Here is a 22824-nt window from a genome sequence, read left to right on the forward strand (position 1 = left end):
AAACTTCACTATATTTGTTATGATAAAGATGAGTTTTTAATTTTTTAGTAAATTAAAAAAAAACTTTAAAAAATTTCAGTTACAGTGGATATACAATATTATATTAGTTTCAGGTTTGCAACATTTTGGTTAGACATTTATATAACTTATGATCTCCCTGATAAGTCTAGTAACCCATTTGACACAACATAGTTATTACGATATTACTGACTATATTCCCTATGCTGTACTTTACATCCCTGTGAGTAGTTTTATAACTGCCAATTTGTATTTCTTAATCCCTTCACCTTTTTCACCCAGTCCCCCAACACCCCCTCCCATCTGGCGACCACCAATTTGTTCTGTGTAGCTGTTAAGTTTCTGTTTTGTTTATTCATTTATTTTGTTACAGGTCTTTTTTTAAGCCAAAGGGAATCCCTGAATAATGTTAATTAAATCAATTGAGTGACCACTATGTTTAAGGAATATTCCTTTCTAGTAGTCTAGGGCATTGGAAAAGGGTAATATATACTGGTAACTTTATAAAAACTTCCTTGCTCACAAGGAATTAATTAATGCTTTCGTGGCCAAAGAGGCTGTTCATAGCGAATGACAGTGCTTTCTGGGTAACGACTCAATTCTTATGTCCTTGTTCATTTTTGAGATGGCCACGTCCATATACCAAAAAGGGACAAGTACGTGTCTTTCAGTATTGAGTGCCTAATACATACATATTTTTAATGGGAATGAATGCATATATTATATACATAAAGGCAAACATTCATACTCTGGGGACAGAGTCCCAGAGAGCAGGTTCCAAGCTCTCGACCTCATGTGGAAAGGTGTTGGCTTGAGTAGTAGATGGCCATCAGCGGTGACTAGCTGGCCATCAGCTGTAACCAGTTAGCCATTGGCCACTGATATAACTGCCCTGGCTACGTGAGTTTGTTGTCGGTTGGTTGGCAGAGAAGCAGACTGCGGATTGCAGCTAGCAAGGGGGATTGATTGCTGATCGTGTGGCTCTTGCTTCTTTTCTCCAACTGAGCTGCTGGTGAGAATGGAGTGGTATGACTCCCCCATCTATGGCTCCCTGGGTGTTCCTTTTTGGCCTCACCACATCCTGTGTTCTTATGCGGGGAGCGGGAGCTGAGACCCCCATATGACACCCCGCATGACATATAACTCCCATCTTTTATTTCTCCAACTGGAACACTTGTATACATCCGTGTACAAGCCTATATTGTTGTATTTTTAATCATAAAGAAAAACCCGTCTTGAAATAACTCATTTGTATACAACTCCAGCTGCTGGCGGTAAGGGCTTAATATACCGCACAGCTGTTAATTTCGGTTTCTTTTCTTGGTAGCGGCACTTAGATACCCATTTGCCCGCAGTTTCCACCACGGTAGCGTCTAAACACAAGAAATACAAAAAAAGAGCACAACCAACAAAGAAGTTCTAAGCACCCCGCGCCAAACGAAGCGGCGACATGCCCCGTCGGCACGGGTGGCCAGTCACACACGCCAAGCACCATCCCTCCCTTCACCTGCCCAGGCCTTGACGGGGCCGCAGGGGCCCCAGACCGGCTCTTCGCACAGTCGCCGGGCCCAGCCCCCTGCCCCAGTTAGCGGAGGTGTCGGTCCTGGACGCGCACGCGATTGCGCGCGCGCGCGCGCAAACACCCGGATGGACTGCGGCTTCCGGCGCGCTCCCCTTGGGCGGTAGGGGTCGTGAGTTGGCTGCCGCCTGGCCCGCTCTGCTCCTGTTGGGGCATGTGCGGGCCTGTGTGTATAGAGAAATGGAACAAGGGCTGCCTGACGGGCAGCCCTAAGCCCTCTGAGCGAGGTCCTGCCGCTTCCGCCGCCAGGAGCCTCTTTCTCCGGACCTAGTAAGTTCGATCGCCTCATTGGCCTGGGCCCTGTGAGTGGAATAGTTGCCCAGGCCCATGGTGTCGGGCTCCCGCGCGCCCGTGAAAGGAACTGGAGAGCTGGGGACCCCTCCCCCCGAGTCCAATCCTGGCCTGGGAAACCCCGCTTGGCGAGGAGCAGGTCGGGCCGGGAAGCGCGCGTGGGCAGTTCAGGGTTTGCTCTGCGACTCGGGTCTCCTAGCTCGCTGTCGTTTCTAGCCTCTTCCCGACCCGCAGCCTTTGTGCATTTTGCGATGGGCTGGGGGGTGCAGAGCACATGCGTTTGGGCGGGTTTTGTTGGAAGGAGGTGAGCTTGTTGCTGCCCGGGCGGAGGGCGGGGCTTCGGGCCGGGTTCTTTGGGTAAGGGTCATGTGGGCAGAGGGCGCTGCATCTCTAGGTAAAGGTCATGTGGGCAGAGGCCGCTGCGGAGCCCCGGGCCTACTCCAAGATGGGGGTTGGAATAATGACAGGTGCCTGTTCTGTAGCCAGTCTGAACTGGGTGTCCCGTCTGGGCGAGATCGGGCTGGTTCTGTGGGCAGGTTGACTCAGCTTTTCCTCTTGAGCTGGTCAAGTTCGGACACGTTCCGACTCTGCAGTAAAAGGAGCTAAGCCCTGACTTGTCTCCAGCTGCGGCTATTTAAACCATGCCTTTTCCCAGCTGTACTCACTGTGGTTACAGGCACACAGCGCTCAATCGATAGTGACCCAGGTAAGGACCCACTTGCTAATGGCTTTAGTTTTAATAAAGGCATTATTTAAAGGTATTATTTCCTTTCTATGTGATTGTCTTTTTCACAGATGTTTCATTGTTTTAACTTGTTTTCGTGTCTTATTTTTTCCCCACTCTAGGCGAATGTGCAATACCAACATGTCTGTGTCTGCTGATGATGCTGTAAGCACCTCACAGATTCCAGCGTCGGAACAAGAGACCCTGGTTGGTATTTTTGTCTCAAGTCTAGCTTTTAATAATTTACTTCATTAGGTGATGGACTAAATTCTGTAGACGCTCCCAATTCTAGCATGGCTCTTTAGGTAAAATTGTATGTACATAGCTTAAATTCTGCCACTGAGGCATAAAATAACTATGTGAAGTCAAAGGTAACTGTAAGAATCAGTGTTTATTTTCTTAGCTCTTTACCACACTAAATTTAAAAATGAGTTCCCTTATACTCTTAAGCATGGGTGCTAAAGTTTATTATGTGATATTTTTTTCTGTTTTGACTTGTTAGTATTTAACTTTTCAACTGGTTTCTAAATGTCACAAAAGGAATTTGTGCTTGTTGTAAAGACTTCAGGCATCACAGAAATGTAGAAAGTGAAAACTGGAAATTCAAATCTTTTTTGACTATGTCTTACATCGTTCGTGTACCTACCCTGACATATATGCACATGTGAGTTTTAATCTGTTACCTTCCTGTTCTTCTAATACAGGATTAAACTAGAGGTGTTCTGCTGATAGCATCCATATCAATAAATAAAATCTGCAGAATTCTAATGGCTGCATAGTATTTCACAGCAGTATATCATTTAAAAAATTTAGGCCTTTACTGATAGCTTTAATTGCCTTTAGTTTTTGAGTATAACGCATAGTGCTACTTTGTACATGTATCCGAACACAAGTGTTATATGACTATTTCTGTAGGGAAGATTTGACAGAAGTTCTAATGTGTCCTAAATTATACACATATTTGATTGCTACTGATAACTTGCTAGCTTACCAAAAGATTGTAACAATTTTCACCTCTGTCAACACTGAATATTATCAATCTTTATTATTATTTTGCCTTTTTTTGGTAAAAGGTATTGCATCATTGTTTAAATTTGTATTTGCCTAATCTTTGGTGAGGTTGGCATCTTGTCAGTAATCATTTGTTTATTCTGGGATTTGCCTGGTCTTAACTGTCCAATTTTCCTTTAGGTTTATTGTATTTTTCTTAATAATTTGTAGTAATTCTCTGTTTTGAGTATATTTAACTTATCATTTACAAGTTGCCTTTAACTTTATGTTGTCTTTTTCCTGTTGAGAATGTTTTATGAAGTCAAATTTGTTGACTTTTATTGGCTTTTGAATTTCATATCATGCTTTGAATGAACTCTCATCCCAAGATTAAGCAAATAAATTCCTGTATTTTCTTCTAGTATTTCTTATTTTTACATCTAGATCTTTATCTGGAATTTATTTTTTTGTTATTAAATGTAAGATTAAGAATGGTATTGTCTTCTATAGTAGTTTTCTTATTAACGCATGTCTTAATGAAAAACCATGGCTTTCATTGGAGATTTTTACTTTGAGTTGTTTTAGGAATATAGTATATATAAAATTTCAGGAGAAAAAAGGTAATATTTTATTTTCTGAGAGAATCATTCTTTAAATATTCTGTAAGTAAAGTATATATGTAAGCACAAAAAATGTGTGATCAGAACAATTAATCGTTCAATAGGACATTTATTGTGTATTTTAAGTTTTCCAGTTATTAAGTAATATTCTGTTCATTAGCTAGAAGTGGGCAATTTTCCTAAATCTAGTTTTGAGATTTAGATCCCAAACTGGGATGTTGTCAGATTTCAAAGTTAGACAAAGGACAGGAGTGTATTAAAGAGAGGTGCAGAGGTACCAGTCTGTGTGGAGGTGGCAAGCTGTAAGGATATTTGAATTTTGAAGATTTTGATACAGCAACAGATAGAAAGCATAAGCACATTATATCCCTGCCCCCTTGCCACTTGTAATTTTTTCTGTATCATTTGCAGAGCTTCTAGATCAGGATCAGGCAAACTACAGCCTGTGGGCTAAATTTGTCCTGCTGCCTATTTTTATAAATAAGGCTTTATTGAAATGCAGTTTACATATAATCTATTCTTCTGAGTCAGACCATCTGGCAGGCAAAACTTAAAATATTTACTGTCTGGCTTTTTATAGAAAAAATTGTTCCTTGGTCTAGTTGGCTGTCTCCTTGAGTACAGGTCATATGTTTTGTCTTTTTTTTTTTTTTTTTTTGCGCAATACCTAACATGGTAGAAGCTCAATAAATGTTTGTCAAGTAGGTAATTGAAATGGAGACAAACTAAGGTAGTGTGATATAATAGGAAAAAAATGGTGTCTTATAGTTGAGGGACATGAGTTGCAGTCTCAAATCTCTTATCTTTGTAAGCTTGGGTTATTTAAATTCTCCATTTTTCAGGAGCCTATTCTGGAGAAGGAAGAGATTGGTAAAAGGCCTCACACTAAAGATTTATTCTTTTTTCTTGGATTTTGTAATTTAGTTTACAGAAAGCTCAATGGAGTATTCCATTTATGGTTGAGTTTGTAAGGTAGTAAGCAGATGACAGAAACAGCTGGAAGAAAAAGAATAATTTTCACTGCTTTGGCATGGGCACCTTTTTAAACATAATGACAATTGATGATACTTGAGGAGTCCATGGCTATTTGCATAATTAAGTCCCAGCATTTTTTCCTCTGAACTCCCTAGATAGTCTATGGTATTCAGTTTATATAGTCTTACATTTAGTGAAAACATTTTGACTTACTTTTTGAAGTCTAACCTTGTGAAATTGTTAAATGTATTATCTGCTACCTTACTGAAATTCTTTATGGACGTGTTTGCTGTGGGACTTAGAGTTCTGTACTAATTTTGGAAGTATAATAGCAATTCTTTGTTCCTTATAGGTTAGACCAAAGCCATTGCTTTTGAAGTTATTAAAATCTGTTGGTGCACAAAAAGACACGTATACTATGAAAGAGGTAAGCTGAACTAAGAGTTAGCAAGGTAACTAATGTCTTACTAATTTATATATCCATGGGGAGAAATTGGCCATATAGAGGGATTTTCAGTAAGAAACAATAAGTATTGTGACATTTTAGACTATAATTTGAAGCTGAAAAGTCTAGTTACATTTGAATTTCATTTCTCAGGAACTGAGACAAAGGGAAGTTCTGTAGGTGAACCCGCTAGGCAGAATGGTAGTCTTGTCAGACTGCTAATTCCTTTTCAGAATCATATTTTTAAATGCATAAAATAAAAAACATAGAATTAGAAAGGAAATACTATATTAAAATACAGTTATCAAAGTAATAAGTTTATAGATTTTTGCAGCAGATCTAATAAACATAATTTTGAAGTCGTGAAGAATATAATTGATATTTTGAAATGTTTATATCAAGCAAGCATAGTATGAAAACACTTGTGATTTTTATTGGTGACAAAAATCACAGGTATTGCTAATACTTTAATATAGGTTTGTTGCCTATATTAGTAATTGAAAGAAAAGCTAAATTTCAGTTAAAACTTAGTGAAAATAAGGATTTCTTTTCCATCCAAATCGTGGGGACTAAAGAAAAATAATACTTTTCCTCTCACCTTCTGAGTTCTTCTAGCTAGGCTAATAATCAAATTAACAGACAGCAGATAAGCCGGAGAAAATAAAATTTTTAATTTTTATGTACACATGAGGAATTCACATAAGCATGACAATTCCAAAGAAGTGAAGAAAAATTGGGTGTATATGTCATTTTGGACAAAGAAAAGGGGATAGGGGTCTGAGATTTCAAAGGAAGTAGGCAATCGACAGGTAGTTGAGGAAGAGCAGAACATACATGGCGAGTAAGTTTTTGCTAGGCAACCCAGAAACAGTGGACAGGGGAATCTAGTCAACAGGCTCCTGCTTGGAGTCTTCCTAGCTAATGTTGAGGTGATTATGCCAAGATTCCCTTCCTGATGCAAGATTTTCCCTCTGAATCTCTTAAGCAGGAAACAGGGGTGTCTGTCAAAGGTTCTCTTTCCGAGTCTTATTTCTTAATAATCAATTTAAAATCAGTATCCCAAAAGACAGTTTTTGAGGTGGCAAAACTTTAGTTCCCTTCAAAATTAATGGACCCCCTGAATTCTGTCCAAGGACTTCTTGGGCATCCATGGATTCCAGGTTAAGAACTTCTACACTAGAGATACATGAGTACAATACACTGTTTCTGTGATAGAGGTGAGATGATTCATGACATGTTCTGTTTAGTGGATACATTTCAATGTTGTCTAGCTTTAAATTTGTGCACAGAAGCATGATTTTCAGTGATGGATTGGGTCATCGTAGGCAGAATTTCAGTGTGTATGAAATGTGCCTCCTCCCCATCTCTCCCACTTAGTTTATAGGGCTTAGATTGCTTACAACACTAAAAAAGTACCTTACCTACATCAGGATGGCGGGGCAGGAAGAGAGTCCAGACCCTTTTCTTTTTTAGCCACACTTTTATAAAACTTCCTTTTGGGATGTTTGGTAGAAGGAGTCTAGATTCTCTTCCTCCTTTCCCACTGTTAACCGTCTCTCCAATCCATAGTCCTATCCAATACATAGGAAGTATTTAAGTCTGAACCTTGCTTAGCCAGTTAAGTCTATAGACAGCGCTTGCAGAGAAGTATCAAATGATGTTTTCAGGGCTGTTAACCTTATTACCATTAAATAAGGAAGCCAGAAGGGATTTAGTAGTCGATAAAAATAAGACAATTGATCAGGCCATCATAAAGACTTAGAATGCTTACGCTAAACCATATAACAGTACTGTATATGTTGTCTGACAGTTTACAGTTGTAGGCTCTTTGTTCTGGGGCAAACGAGACAGTGATGAAAGCTAGTAGAAAGATAGTAGAAAGAACATTGGACCAGGAGTCGGAAGACTGGGTCAATTTTCTTATTTCTAATATGGTGATAACAGTTCTATGAAATATCAGAAGAATGAGACAATACTTGTAAAAGTACATTGTAAAGTGTAGAACGCATACATATTTAGGTGGCTAGTAGGTTTGTATTGAATGTCTTAAAATGTATTGCCTGCTTATTAATGGAGCATGCAGAATATAATTTATCTGTATATGCATGATTCAGGGTTACTATTTTGATTTTATTGCCTAGATTATATTGATACCTTTGAGAGCTTATTTCATTCACTGAATTCTCCTAAACTGTAGAAGTAATTAGTTAATTGACATGCATGGTGCTGAGACTATTTACTAAATGACTCTAGGTCACTGCTTTATTTCAGTTGATGTTTTTGATTCTGCAACTTTTTTTTTTTTTAAAGTGTGTTTTTCCAGGACCCATCAGCTCCAAGTCAAGTAGTTATTTCAATCTAGTTGTGGACGGTGCAGCTCACAGTAGCCCATATGGGGTTCAAATCTGCAATCTTGTTGTTAAGAGCACCACGCTCTAACCAACTAAGCTAACTGGTCACCCTGATTCTGCAACTTTTTATTGCTATCAGTGGACTTGCATTTTGCTACCTTTTCCCTTCAAAAATAACATCTAGCTGGACCATGAGCTCTAATGTGTCTTTTGGAGCAAAAATTAATATAAGACCCGGTCTTAATATAAGACCGGGTATAATATAATATAATGTAATACTGCGTATAATTTAATATAATGCCAGGTCTCATATAATATAAGACCAGGTCTTAAATTAATTTTTGCTACAAAAGACGCATTAGAGCTGATGGTCTTGCTAGGTCTTATTTTCGGGGAAACACGGTAATACCTAGATATCTGGGTAAAGTTAAGGTCTGAAAAAAAAAAAAATTTAAGATTTATTTTAGTTAGAAAAGAAGTGTCTGCTTCCATCAGATTAAAAGGGAAAGATTTAAAAGCAGCTTTTTTTAATAGTACAGAAGGATTGTTATTCTAAATAGTTGTGAATGGTTGCCGTTGTTTAAGCCTCTTCAAATAAATAAGATGATATTGAATGTATTTGAAACTAACCTTTAATGTTCATTAATGCTCAGAAATCATATTTTTGTTTCAGGTTATATTTTATCTTGGCCAGTATATTATGAATAAACGATTATATGATGAGAAGCAACAGCATATTGTGTATTGTTCAAATGATCTTCTAGGGGATTTGTTTGGAGTGCCAAGCTTCTCTGTAAAAGAACACAGGTAAATTCTTCAGTTTAGTCCATTGTAAAAAGCCAGGTGGATAAACATTTCAGTTTACCTCCACCCTCACTCCCTTTTGTAAGAGAAAAGTTGTTATAACATATATAAAAGATACTGAAATTTAATTTCTTAGCAATGTAGCATATTGTTTGCGACCTGAGTTTTGGAATCTTAAAACCTGGGTTTCGGACCCAGCTCAGTCATTTACTAGCTGTGTGACTAGGTAAGTTTACTTAACCCTCTCTAAACCTCAGTTTCCCTTGTTTGTAAAAATAAAGATAATATAAATACCTTATGTGGAGGTTATGAAAAGACATTGTGTAAAAGGCATAGTGTTTGGTATGTAGAAAAGTATTCAAATATTAGCTGTTAGTTACTGCATATTAAAAAAGTATTGTTGTAATCACTTCCAAAAATCTTTATTCTACCTTAAATTTGAGCTTTGGTTAGTTACTTTGGAAATCATTTTTTTTTGTTGTATACCATTATGGTACTTAATCGATTGATTTAACCCGGATAACATTTCTAGAATTATTCTACTGGGAACTGAAGACTGTTTTTTCAGTCATTCTTACCTTACATTTAGAATTCTTTGTCTTGTTTTAAGGTTTAGCACAGTTTATATGGAGCCTTAGCATGTGTATCTTAATAAATGGGATGAATACTTTTCACATGAAACAATTAACTAGATTCTGCTGGTATTTAATGCTCAATAATATAGCTAAAAAGATGGTAATTAAATGGGATAATTAAAATACCTTCATTATTATAAACATAATATAAATTTATTATTGAACATTAAGAAAAGACAAAGCTAAGAAGAATAGGAAATAAATGACTATAGTTTGTCATTGAAAGGAATCTTTACCCGTCAGTTTTATGTTAGGTGTAGATGCGTGTTTTAACCTAGTTGTGAACATAATAAATTTTGTTTTTCTTAATTTAACATTATATAACATCTTTCTATTGACAAAACCACTTCTGTTTAATATTTATCATTTTACACTTGACCTTGAGATGTAAGCTTTAATTCTATAAGTTTAAGAAATACCTATATTGGTGATTTTGTACCATTTGAATATTGAATCTTCGATAATGTTTGGGGATATAGTTTCTGATATTGAAAGCATAATGTTAAAATTACCTTTGACTTGAATTCTAATGTTGAGAGGTTAAACACTGGGGAAATTACTGACTTGGAAAAAGAATATGAATAGGAATATTGATTTTTATGAGTTTAAGGAGCTGTGTCGTCAATCCCTAGGGTGAAAAGAAATAGTTGGGTTTGGTACTTCCACCTTAACCTGGAAAATTAGAAATGATATATTGAGACGAGTCAACATTCTCTAAAATCATTAGTTAAAAAAAACAACACCACAGCATACTGTCATGTCAATGAATAGAGGAATAAGTGAATTGTCTTCCTATTAGAATTTAAGTTCCATGAGAGCGGAGATTTGGTTCTAATTATTCTTTTCCCCAGTATCTAGAACAATGGTATGTAGTAGGTTCTCAGTATGTATTTATGAAAAGAATGAAGACTGCATTATCTTTTTTTGTCTTTTTTTTAATTGGAGAATATTAGTGAACGGTGTGTTTTTCCAGGACCCATCAGCTCCACGTCAAGTTGTTGTTTTCAATCTAGTTGTGGAGGGCGCAGCTCACTGGCTCATGTGGAAATAGAACCGGCGACATTGGTATTATGAGCACCGCGCTCTAACCAACTGAACCAACCAGCCACCCCAAGACTGCATTATCTTTAATAAACTTTAAGATTAAGAAAGAAAATCCATTAAATAATTGGCCTAAGATTGGTGAAAGTCAAAATTATAATCAAGTTCCTATATAGTGGGTTTTCTATAATGCTACTTTTTTAGGTAGTCTACTTCTAAGCACACAGCTAGAAAATTTCTTAATGAAAATAAGTACATATATTAAACTGCCTCCTGCATTTGTTCACACCCATTCTCTGGGGTCCTTTGATAAAGTCTATAAACAAGGCACATTTCAGGAAATGGAAGTGTGAGCTCTTTCAGCTAGAATAGACCTTAGTGATTATTAAAAGTAGTTGTATGTGATCATTGTATCTAAATATGGCACTTTTTAGGGTCTAGAAGCGTGGTATGTAATTTGAATGCAGTGATTTAAAATTTGGTTTGTGTGCAGTAGTTCAAGCTAATAGTGCATTTAAAAGTCTGATTAAATCCAGTTTAATACATTTTTATTTTAAAATGTACATTTCTTATTTTTTTCTCCCTACAAGGAAAATATATACAATGATCTACAGGAACTTAGTAATAGTCAATCAGCAGGGTAAGTTAATTTTGAATACCATAAACATGTGCCATAAAAATATTTTAAAGACATTTTGTATATGTGCAGTCATTTTAAAATGGTGATTCTCTTTAAAAGTTGCTTTAATTATATGTTTAATTATAAAAGAGTATGATAAATTTAACAGGAAGAAACATGTATAAACTAAAACAACATACTAAGGTTCTAATGCAGATTTATGATATATAAGGTTAAATATCCTATTACCTCCGTTTAAGGGGGGATATTAAAGTTAGAATTTGTTTTGAAAGGTAGATCATTTCAGAAGCTCCTGCTTGGTAGAGATGTGATTAAACCTTGAAACATGTATTGAAGATCTTTGGGAAGTAATATATATACATAGGTCAGACCATTTGAAAGGATGGGTATTTTTTTGTTTGATTTTTATAGAAAAAGCTTTGTTTACCAGTTTGTTTAGGTAAGTGGCATTTTACTTTTCTACCTTTAGACTTGTTCTTAACTGCTTAATTTTGGGGTCACGTATCCCTTTGATAATCTCAAAGCACTGGGTTCTTATTTCAGAAAGTTACACATATGCAGTCATATGCTGATTTAACAACCCACTCTCCAGGGGAAAAGTCCTGATTTGTAGTTGTTGCTGATTTCCATGCTATGAATACTCCCATCAGGGCCATTTTCAGGCTATAAACATACAAAGTTGGGAAGAGATGTGCAGTCTGCTTTCGGGTACCACTCGGAGCTGGCTTCAACCTCCCACAGGTTTCTTAAAGCCCATCCTCAAAAGACAAGAACTGTTCTCAGAAGTTTACTTCCCAGAATGAACTCACCACTCCATTGTGCTCCCGCTATTCTGTATTTAGATTTTATTGTTATATATATTGCTGTGTTACACTTGTTTATATTTCTCTTTTCTGTTTATTCAAGTTTACATTCTTCATTGCACAGTACAGTGTTTTATTAATGTGTTTAGTAAATGTGTTGAATTGAATAGTTATTCTTTCAAAGTTAGGATTTAAGGCCCAGAAAAGGGCATCACCATCTTATCCTAGAATAGAAGTAATTATTAGTCTGGTGACTTGACATTTTATTGTTTTACAAAGCTCTTTATAAAATCAAATGAAGGCAAATAAAATAACTGCAGTATTTTCAGTTTTCTTAAGTATTATTTCTGACGTATTTGTTCATTCATTTAAATAAACCTTGATAGATTACTAGGAAAATTCTATTACTGAGATGGTAACTTGTAGATTACTTCTGTTCTCATTCTGAATTTGTCTCAGGTTTCAGTTTAATAGCATAAACTTCAGAACTCATATCAGTGTTCTAAACCTTGTCACACGTAGTGCTTTTGTTATATCTGCTTTTGTAATAATCTACTTTATTATACCAAAACAAAATATAACCTATTTATAGGTATAACTTAAAATCAGTGTAATACCTTGCCCATAATATAAAGAAGAAACAAAGTATTATGATAATGTATGCATGTATAATTTCAAAATGTTAATGCTCAGGCCTGACTTCACTATTAAGATGAAAATGTCTCCTAGGGAATAGTAAAGGGCTTTTAAAAATGATCTTGGTAATTGTATATATCCCGTGTCTGAAACTGACTTTTGAGCTTCGGGTCTACAAATCCAACTACAAACTAAACTCACCTACCTGAATGAGTTTCATCTACTTTAGTTCATCATCTTCCCATCCAAATATGTTCCTTTTCTACATTTTCTGTCTTGGTGAATGGTACTACCTATTTTTCTACCCAAGGTAGAATCTTGGAATCCTTGACTCCTTTCTCCCTTGCCTTGTATATCACATACCGTGTTTTTTACCTTTCTAATTTCTCTGGAATTGATCTTTTTTTCCATGCCTTAGTTTAGGCTTTAATACTTTTTTATTTGTATTATTCCAGTTACTGTTTAATACTGGTTTTCTTGCCTCTGCTCTCTTTTCCTTCTATTTTGCAAGAGTGATTCATCACTCCTGTGCTTAAAATGACCATTTCGGGAGGGATTTCTTATTGCTCTCTGGATAAAATACTTGCTGTGCACTAGCAAGTCAGTTTTATCTCTTGGATTAAACCTTTTTATGGGACGTGGCTTCAGCAGTGCCTTAGGGAAGATTCTGAAGTATCAGCTGGGAAGAGGGTAGAGATGTAGGATTGACGGCAGGAGCGCTGCTTGTGGACATCCTTGTGCTGCTTAGTAAGACATACAGGGTTGTTTCTGATCCTGCTTACGTTCTGGCAGGATCCAGTATACTGCCGGAGTTCCCTGCACCACGCATTGGTAATCCGGTTCTGGATGTTGTGTTTTAATACGGTGTTCCCTCAGGCTGGAATGACGTTTCCTAGTCCTACTTCTACATCTACTGTGAAGCCTTTCCTGGTTTCTTGTTCCTCAGCTCTGTCCCTACCAAATAATCATTGGTCTGCTTCACCTCTGATTTATACTTGTTTTATTGTGTTTATTGCACTTTATAATTTCTCTTATGTATCTTCTGTATTCACACTGAATTATTTACATCTCCAGAATCTAGCACAAGGATGGCAGCTGGGAGACACATATTTATTGAAAAGTTAAATTGTGTAAGGAGTTTGTCCTGATACCTATGGAGTAATCGTTTCTCTCCTAGTTTGTGATTTTTTTTGTTTGTTTGTTTTCTGTCAGAACCATCAGATTCAGGCACATCTGTGAGTGAAAGAAGGTATCACCTTGAAGGTGGGAGTGATCAAAAGGTAATCTTGAAATTAACTCATTCTAATATGATGTTTCTTGAAAATTTGAAGGTTATTTAAAACAAAATTTTTAGTTTCTTGGTGTTACAAGTTAAGTTGGTGGGTCTTTTTTTCTCTTGAATGTTTAGGACCCTGTGCAAGAGCTACAGGAAGAGAAACCTTCATCTTCACATTCAGTTTCTAGACCGTCTACCTCATCTAGAAGGAGAACAATTAGTGAGACAGGTATATATGAATATTTAATTGTCATTTTTAAACAGCTTCTTAGTGTTCATTCTCTAATGAAAGTACGTTTAAGCTTAATGAAATGACTGTGCTTTGCTGAGTTAGATGAATGAATGAATGAGTTTCATTCTCGTTTTTACTTGATTATTTGGTTTGAAAATTGCTTTCTTAGTAATACTTTTCTGGTTGACTACAGCAGGCACAGTTTACTGTGCCCCAGGGTTTTATAGTGAGTCATTTCTCTAGTCAAGGTAATAGAGGAGAAGGATGAAACTATTTTACTCACCATAACAGTGAAAATATTTAATTATTGCTTCTAATAAGTGGTAAAACATACCAGTAAGTTCGAAAACAAACTAAATAGCATCTTAGAAATGAAGACGATAAAATAGCTGAGCATTTTTGCAGAGAAAAGATAGTGGAGGTGGAGGGAGCAGCTATTGCCTGATCAGACATCAGTATCATAACTAAAACTATGATTCAGGTGAAAGAAGATCAGTGAAACAGAATAGATAAAGTCAGACTGGAATCTTGTACATGAGGGCAGAGGGCAGTAAGGGCAGAGGATGGCTTACTAAATACGTGAGACTGGAACAAATGGTTAGTTTTTTGGGGGGAGGGGAAATCAAGTTATATTTGTAACTCATGCCAAAGTGAATTCCAAGTATGTCTTCTAAGTATATTAAACATTTTTGGTTCTTTTCAGGAAAAAAACCTTACCGTCTTAAAGTTTCATTTTGACAGAAATATCCTAGTTTGTTTGATTAATACAAGCTGTGGATGGATTAGATTAATTGTGACTTAATGGAGAGAAAGTTCTGAAATAAGCTTAAAAAGCTTTTAAAAATACAGTGTTCTCCTATAGCTGTTGGACAGATCCAATGAAAGAGTGTTGACTTTTGAAATAGCACTATTTTTCTGTTTAATTTTGTTGGAACTAAATTTTAAGTACAAATAGGTACTCAAACAGCTCGATTTCTAAATAAATTACATATAGCAATTGTAGAAATTTAATTAACTTGTTTTTCCTTACATATCCAGAAGAAAATTCAGATGAGTTACCTGGTGACCGACAAAGAAAGCGCCACAAGTCTGATAGTATTTCCTTTGCCTTTGATGAAAGCGTCGCTGTGTGTGTGATAAGGGAGATACGTTGTGAAAGGAGCGGTAGCAGTGAATCAGCAGGGACTCCCTCAAATGCGGTAATCTTCTCGTTTTCAATAAAACAATACTCTCATTTTTAAAGTCTTACTTCTGGCAGTTCTAACACGCACTCGCGTAGAAAGCGCATGTATCATATGCATTTGCTGCTATATACAGTGGTAAATTATTCTTTGAAATAAGCCTATATAGATCTACCCCACGCTAACCTCAGGTTTGGGGAGAAGTGTAGAAGGTAGTGGAATTGCACTGGATTTGTATTGCTAAAATCAGTACCAATATTAATAGTTATTAATGTCACCCTACACAATTGGAGAACCTTTGTGGGTCACGGCACCAATAGAAAATTCAGATAAACTGGAGTATAGCGTAGTCTGAGAATTCAGAGGTTCTTAAAAAAGAAAAATGGAACAAAAATGAAAATTTGATTTAGTTAGATAGATGTCTTAGGATTCTAAGGCAAATTTGTCTTGAATATTTAGAATAGAAATGTCACTTTTACACAGCTGTCAGCAAGTAAATTGGCATAGTCTGAGCTTCACATTTGCCATATGTAGTCTACACAGTAGTATGTAGTAAATAGACCGTAAGGAAGGTCTATTTACCAAGCTATGAAATGCATGGATGACAGATTACCAGTAGTTTTTAATTCCAAAGTATTAGCCAGGAATAAAATCACTGAAAGAAGTTTTGTAAAGAAGTTTTTGCTAACAAGAGTGTTTGACAAATGAAATATATATTTTTTTGTCATTAACATTTGTCTTTAAAATGTTACTAAAAGTGGAATATTTGTTATAATGGCAATGCCACATGGTCATTATTCTGGATATGAGTGATCATTTTATAGTTCTGTAGAAGATGTAAGGGGCTGAACCACTTGTGATAGTAACTTTATTCTTGCTTTGTATGTATTCTTGTTACGTGTATTATCTTTAGGTTTTTCTCTTCAAAGCAGTGATATTATAGATAACTGATGTTGCTCTCTAAAGTTAGTATTTAATAGAGCTGTTACTTGTCTAGGCCACTAGATGGCATGGGAGAGCAAGTTGTTTATTCAGTAGGTATGGAAGTGTCTTTTCTATGCCAGGTTCCATTTGGCGTTGGAGATACAGTGGTACTCAAGGTAGATATGGTCTCTGCCCTCATGGGGAGGTAGATCATCAGCAATTAAACAAATAATTAAAACATTTAATAAATGCTATGAAAATAAATATGGGTTCTTGAAAGCAAATATATGTGATCTGAAAGTTGAATCCAATAAAAGAAATCTTGACATGTACACGAACTTCATGTTTGGATTATTATATTCCTTACAGTGCCCCATTAAACTTAGTCTTTGTTAAAGTTGTTTCAAAATTCTAGCTAAATGATATTTAAAGTCCTTGTTCTTGCTTTCCATCTGGGACACTACCTTGTTATCAAAGCAATGTAGAGGATATTCCCTCCCGCCCTTTTTTTTTTGGTTATTCCTATCCTACACTCGCCAAAAATTCCTCTCTATTAAAAATCTTTTGTTTTTCAAGCTAAGTCCCTAGTTGGGAAAGCTTTTGGTAGGGCCAACTTTTTTTTCTTCATTTTAGCTTACTTCATATAAGAATGTTATAGTTGTCATTTACCAGTTAGAGGGAGTTAAAGGAAAGTGCAGTTGCCTCCCATCTTTTCTTTCTTTTAGGTTTAATAAATTGGGAAACTAAGGCTATATTCTAGACTATACCAGGCAGTTATCATCTCGATAGCCTCAAACTCTTATTTATAGATGGGAAAACTAAGACTTGAGGACTTCAAATAACTTAAGGTCCCATAACTAATAACTGTCACAATTGGAATTCAGACAAACCAGGGACTTCTAACTTCAAAATTTAAGATCTTTCCAGATCAAGCATGTCGGATGCTTTTTAAATATACAGTATTTAAAAGTTTCTGGATCATTCTTTTTTGAACATTAGCTAGAACTTTTAAAAAGAACTTTTAATATTCCTTTCTTCACAGTACCCTAGCACTGGGGTGGGCAAACTTTCTGTAAAAGGTGGGATAGTATCTCTTTTGGGCTTTGCAGGCCATATGGTCAATTGCAGCTACTCAGCTCTGTTGCTGTAAAGCAAAAGCAGCCATAGAGAACAGGAAAACAAATGGTTCTTGCTGTGTAGTTCTTTATAAAAATAGATGGGTGGTGGGCCATAGTTGTTGACGCCTGCCATAGAGCATGTGTTCTAAGACTTCATTTTTCTTGCGATTTACCCCCTTATTCTAAACTTAGTGCACCAAAGACTAGTTAATTGAAGTATCCAGTTAAGTTACTTTATTAAAGATGTTATTGTATTCTGGCTTGACTTGTGATTTTAACCTGATTGTTAATAGAGCCCTTGTTAGGAGTCAGAACTGCAACTTGATCTATGTTGCTTTACTACTACTTGCTTAACATCACTGTGGAAAAATAGCATTTTGACTTCAGTGGTTATACTTTGTTCTTGTTTTTATAAATGATGGAAGTATCTTAGAGATCATTTAATTCGAACTCCTTTCATAGGTGAAATAGCTGTGGCCTTTCTAGGTTAAATATATCCAACGTTAAATAGCTACTTAGTGGCAAATCTAGAATAAGAATGTATGTATCCTGACTCCCAGACTTACATATTTTTTCTAGTTCTAGCCTTCTGCTTTGTATATGTTCCTATCCTTAGCTATTGACAGCAAATATTATGAGACTGAAGGTCTTACTAGGTATTTGTACCATTAATTAGAGACCTAAAATGAAGAATCACATGAGCAGATAAGGAATTTTAAAAATAATAATAAAAAAGATGTCTGAAAACTCTTCCAAAGAAATTACTCAAAATTCATTATAAAACATAAATATCATAATTATATGTTATAGCTACTAGCATTCTAACAATTAAAGATATAAAGATGATTACGACATGGTCTTAATTCTTAAGTGTATATAACTCAGATAAGAAATGTGTGCAAAATTATGTTTTGCGTAAGTTATGTGTGGAAGTGTATAATCAATAATATTCTAAGTAGTAAAGATAATAAAAGTTCAGAGAGCTCTCTTACGGTATTGGTTATGGTATTGACAGAAGCTTTGGCAAAAAAGGATGAGCAGGATTTAAAAACTGTCGAGTTATTCCATTTAGAAAGGGAGTGTGGCAGTTGAAGTGCCAAGTTTGGTTTAAGAAACAGTCTAGGTCTGGCTGATAGTTCATATTTATGGGGGAGGAGAGTGTGTAGTTGGAGATAAGCTGTATAAGTTAATATAGTCATACTACATGTACTTTGAATGCCAAAGAGGATTTGGCCTTTTTCCTTAATGTAATGGGTTCTGAACAGGGAAAATAAGATTAGTGCAGTAATGACCCAGAACCTTAATCCAGTGTCAGCGTGCAGGAGAGATCTGAGGAGAAATTAGGGACACAGGGATGACTTAGGAAGCTATTAACAGAGGCCAACAAATAATATACATTGTCACACTTATTTTTTTCTTTCTGATTTTAGGATCTTGATGCTGGTGTAAGTGAACATTCAGCTGATTGGTTGGATCAGGATTCAGTTTCAGATCGATTCAGTGTAGAATTTGAAGTTGAGTCTTTCAATTCAGAGGATTATAACCTTAGTGAAGAAGGACAGGAACTCTCGGATGAAGATGATGAGGTAGTTTTTTTATCTAATTATACTCTATAAAGTTTTTTTTTTTTAACATTTTCCATTTTAACTGATGAGATTGAAATAACGTATTCAGATTTCACTTGAAATATTCATACTAGAATATTGTTTTGTGGACTTGAGGCTTTGTAGTTCTTTGTTGTCTGATTTATATTTTTATAAATACAATGCCGAGAAGAAGGCCTTAATGAGCATTCTTATAGTAGTCTGCTCATTTAAAAAATATTCAGTTCTCTTTTAATATTTGCTTTTTATAAAAGTAAAGCATGCATGCAGTTAAAGTCACATAGTACGTCTAGATCTGTTGCTTACATTTCTAGCTGCTTCATTTAATACCTTCATATTTATAAAATAAAAGTGCTTATTTTATAGTTTTTGCTTTACTCATTTTAAACATTCCACTGACTTTTTACCCCAGTGGGTGAGGATTTCACTGATCTCCATTTCTTCCCCTTTACACCTATTCCATTTGACCTGTCTCAATTCCTCATACATAGTAGTAGATGCTATTTGTGTAGGACTTACTGCTAAGAAACCTTTCAGGTTGAAGAAGCAAGGTGACAAATTGATGATAATGGATTTATTTTATTAGGTGTATCAAGTTACTGTGTATCAGGCCGGGGAGAGTGATACAGATTCATTTGAAGATGATCCTGAAATTTCCTTAGCTGTAAGTGAACATTTACTTTTTTAAGGAATCAAAAAATAACATTGCAGTCAAGATTTGGAAAATATGTCTGGTCTACTTCCTGACATGAGATAATTTGTAATAAAGTTAAAATCTTTAAAATGTTAATGATTTAAAGCATTTTCTTTCTTTTATTTGTTGTGTTGGGATCTGTTGCTACATTTTAGTTTTTTTGTGCTGGAATTTGAACTTTTAAAGAACTTTATTATGGAAAATTTCAAGTATGTACAGCATACAGAATAATGTATCTCCAATGTACTTATCACTGAGCTTTAATAGTTACCAACATTTTGCCACTTTTTGAATATAAACATTTTCATACTGATTTGTATTAAAATGTGATAGGATTCGCCAATAAAGAAATCAGGATTTAAATATTCCATACTACTAATATAAAATAATATTGAATGTCAACTGTAATTAAAAAACCTAAAACCAACACTCTATTCCAACACGAAAAAACAAAAACCACATTTCATACTTCACTGAGTTCCTGAGGTATTGGAAGTTTTTTCAAAACAATATTATTGCTTTAACTTTTGTTCTTAATATTGCCTTTTATCATATTCGAATAGGAAATCTCATTTTTCTTTTCTGAGTTGAAAACAATTAGTAATTATCCAAATGCAAAAACGGTGAAATTGTAAAATTTTTCAAAAATTTTTTTTTTGCTGTATTAGAAAATAATTCAAGTAATTAGTGGACTCATTTGATGTCAAACTGAGTGAAATGTTTCAGACATAGATCTTGCAAATTTTTGGACTCTGAAGTACCCCCTCTCCTTTTCTATATTGTAAGAACCTGTCTTTAGTTTTATTAGTTAGGAGAAACCTACTTTGACAACTTGAAAGAACCAATGTGGGAGAATGAACAGTCTGCACCCTTCTTGCTAATGTCTTATGTCATTGGTCAAGCAATTTAAAGATGGTTACATTATTCATGGCAAGATACGAAGAACCTCTTATGGCAGGTTTTACAGCATCCTCAGGCAAGAACCATGCTTCAGTTCTGGCAGGGAAATAAGGATATGTTCACTAAAGTGGCTGGGGTTGTGCGGGGAGTTTGTTACCCAACTTGCATGGTGAAAAGGTTTGGGAAATAAGTTAGGATAAGGTAGAAGCAATGAGCGGTTGACAGAGATGAGAACACAGGAAGGATAGACAAGAAAGAGGCATACATATTTTGGATAGTGACAGGATGACAGAGTTGAGCTGGCAGTGATTGTTGAGAAGAATGTTTTAGCATTGCCTTTGTGGGTGAAGTTAAGGAACACTCAGCTGAGCCTTCATTTTAGAGCACTTTGAAAGAGAGGCAATGGCAGACGGAGCAGTAGTTTTGTCTAGATTGATGGGGGGACTCAGCACAGTATCCACGGTTGAGCCTCTAAGGGCGTGGAGTGGAAACAGGTTTCATTACAGAGCAGAAGATCGATCCCGTAGCACGTGCTTCAACTAAATGAACCAACGGTATCTGTGCCCTCGAACAGATGACTTTATAGGTGCAGACTTAAGTCACGGTGAATACATTTGTTTGTTTTAGTATTCTTCAGAGTTTAGCTAAAAAAAGAAATACTTAATAATCTCATACTTGAGGAAAGATTGTTAAATACTGAAAATTGAGCTGTTGGATACATTTTACCTTAGACATTCAAGTTCTTGGTGTTGATATGACTAGTTACTAAAGGGTTGCAGAAACTAACTCTGTCTTATTTCATTGAAGGACTATTGGAAGTGTACTTCATGCAGTGAAATGAACCCTCCCCTTCCACCACATTGCAACAGATGTTGGGCCCTTCGTGAGAATTGGCTTCCTGAAGACAAAGGGAAAGACAAAGGGGAAATGCCTGAGAAAACTGAACTAGAAAACTCAACACAAGTAGAAGAGGGCTTTGATGTCCCTGATTGTAAAAAAAACACAGTGAATGATTCCCAAGAATCATGTGTTGAGGAAAATGATGAAAAAATCACACAAGCCTTCCATTCCCAAGAAAGTGAGGACTACTCTCAGCCATCAACTTCTAGTAGCATCATTTATAGCAGCCAAGAAGATGTCAAAGATCTTGAGAGGGAAGAGACACAAGACAAAGAAGAAAGTGTGGAATCTAGTTTTCCCCTTAATGCCACTGAACCTTGTGTGATTTGCCAGGGTCGACCTAAAAATGGCTGCATTGTCCATGGCAAAACAGGACATCTTATGGCATGCTTTACATGTGCAAAGAAGCTAAAGAAAAGGAATAAGCCCTGCCCAGTATGTAGACAGCCAATTCAAATGATTGTGCTAACTTATTTCTCCTAGTCTGAAAAGTAGAATTATATATTTCTAACTAACCCTAAAAATTTAGACATGAAATTCTATTTTTTTACATGTATCAGAACAAGAAAGAACTTTAGTACATGTAGATTTGTTTTCTGTAGTGTAATATTGCCTACTTTGTAAGAGGGAATAGTTAATATTTATTTTCTTTAATGAAAACTTCACTTCTGTTTATATTTTATATTTAGGTTTGAATGTAATTTGAATGGATATATAACTCATCCTTGACCCCCACCACTCATATTTTAAATAATTTCCACTTTCTTAAAAGATCCCAGTCGGATCTTTTAAAAAAAAAATACTGTCAATAGAACATTTAAATGTAATTGTTTAGTTGCTGGCCTTTACTTAAGGCCAGTACTAGAAGCCAGGGAATTCACAAAGACTAATTGAGAAATTTAATAAACAGAAGGGCTATTTATTTTTAAACTAGCTGAAAATGTCATAACTTCTCTCTAAGTTGTCTAGAAATAACAGATCACTTTTTTTTTTTTAAGAATGATAGGGTCAGAACATAGGATTCTAAAATATCAAATGTATAAATTAACATCTTGATTTTGCACAGGAAGTTTGTGTGCCAGTTACTAATGGTACATAAAAACACATATATATGACTTACCAATACACAGGTAAGTAGGTAAAAATGGTTGAAGCAATCAGTACCTTAGACAAAGAGTGATCTTCTAATGTAGTAGAGCTTTATTAATTTGGGGTTTATAATACTTCAAGCATAGAAATAGAATTGATCCGTTCTGAACAGAGTTAGTATTAAAAATGTGATTATAAACATTTAGGATATACAATAATTATACTATTTAGAAAACATTCACATGTGCAACATTTACTGTGCATTAATGTAGTCTTGATTGTCTAAATTTTTGGGTTAGTATACATAAGTTTATTGATTTATGAATAAACAAATTAAATGACTAAGCATTGTTT

At 35.6% G+C, this 22824-nt stretch overlaps 1 protein-coding gene across 1 annotated transcript; it reads left to right on the forward strand.

Annotated features, from left to right (window-relative positions):
- The first annotated feature begins 1582 nt into the window (after positions 1-1582).
- Positions 1583-22824, forward strand: MDM2 (MDM2 proto-oncogene). Its single transcript, XM_033118035.1, has 11 exons — positions 1583-1867; positions 2735-2819; positions 5550-5624; positions 8667-8800; positions 11064-11113; positions 13765-13832; positions 13961-14057; positions 15099-15259; positions 18714-18869; positions 19474-19551; positions 21289-22824. The coding sequence occupies exons 2-11, from the start codon at positions 2739-2741 to the stop codon at positions 21862-21864; spliced, it is 1476 nt and encodes a 491-aa protein (XP_032973926.1). The 5' UTR covers positions 1583-1867; positions 2735-2738; the 3' UTR covers positions 21865-22824.

Source organism: Rhinolophus ferrumequinum, chromosome 10 (assembly GCF_004115265.2).
Source record: "Rhinolophus ferrumequinum isolate MPI-CBG mRhiFer1 chromosome 10, mRhiFer1_v1.p, whole genome shotgun sequence".
Classification (NCBI taxonomy): domain Eukaryota; kingdom Metazoa; phylum Chordata; class Mammalia; order Chiroptera; family Rhinolophidae; genus Rhinolophus; species Rhinolophus ferrumequinum.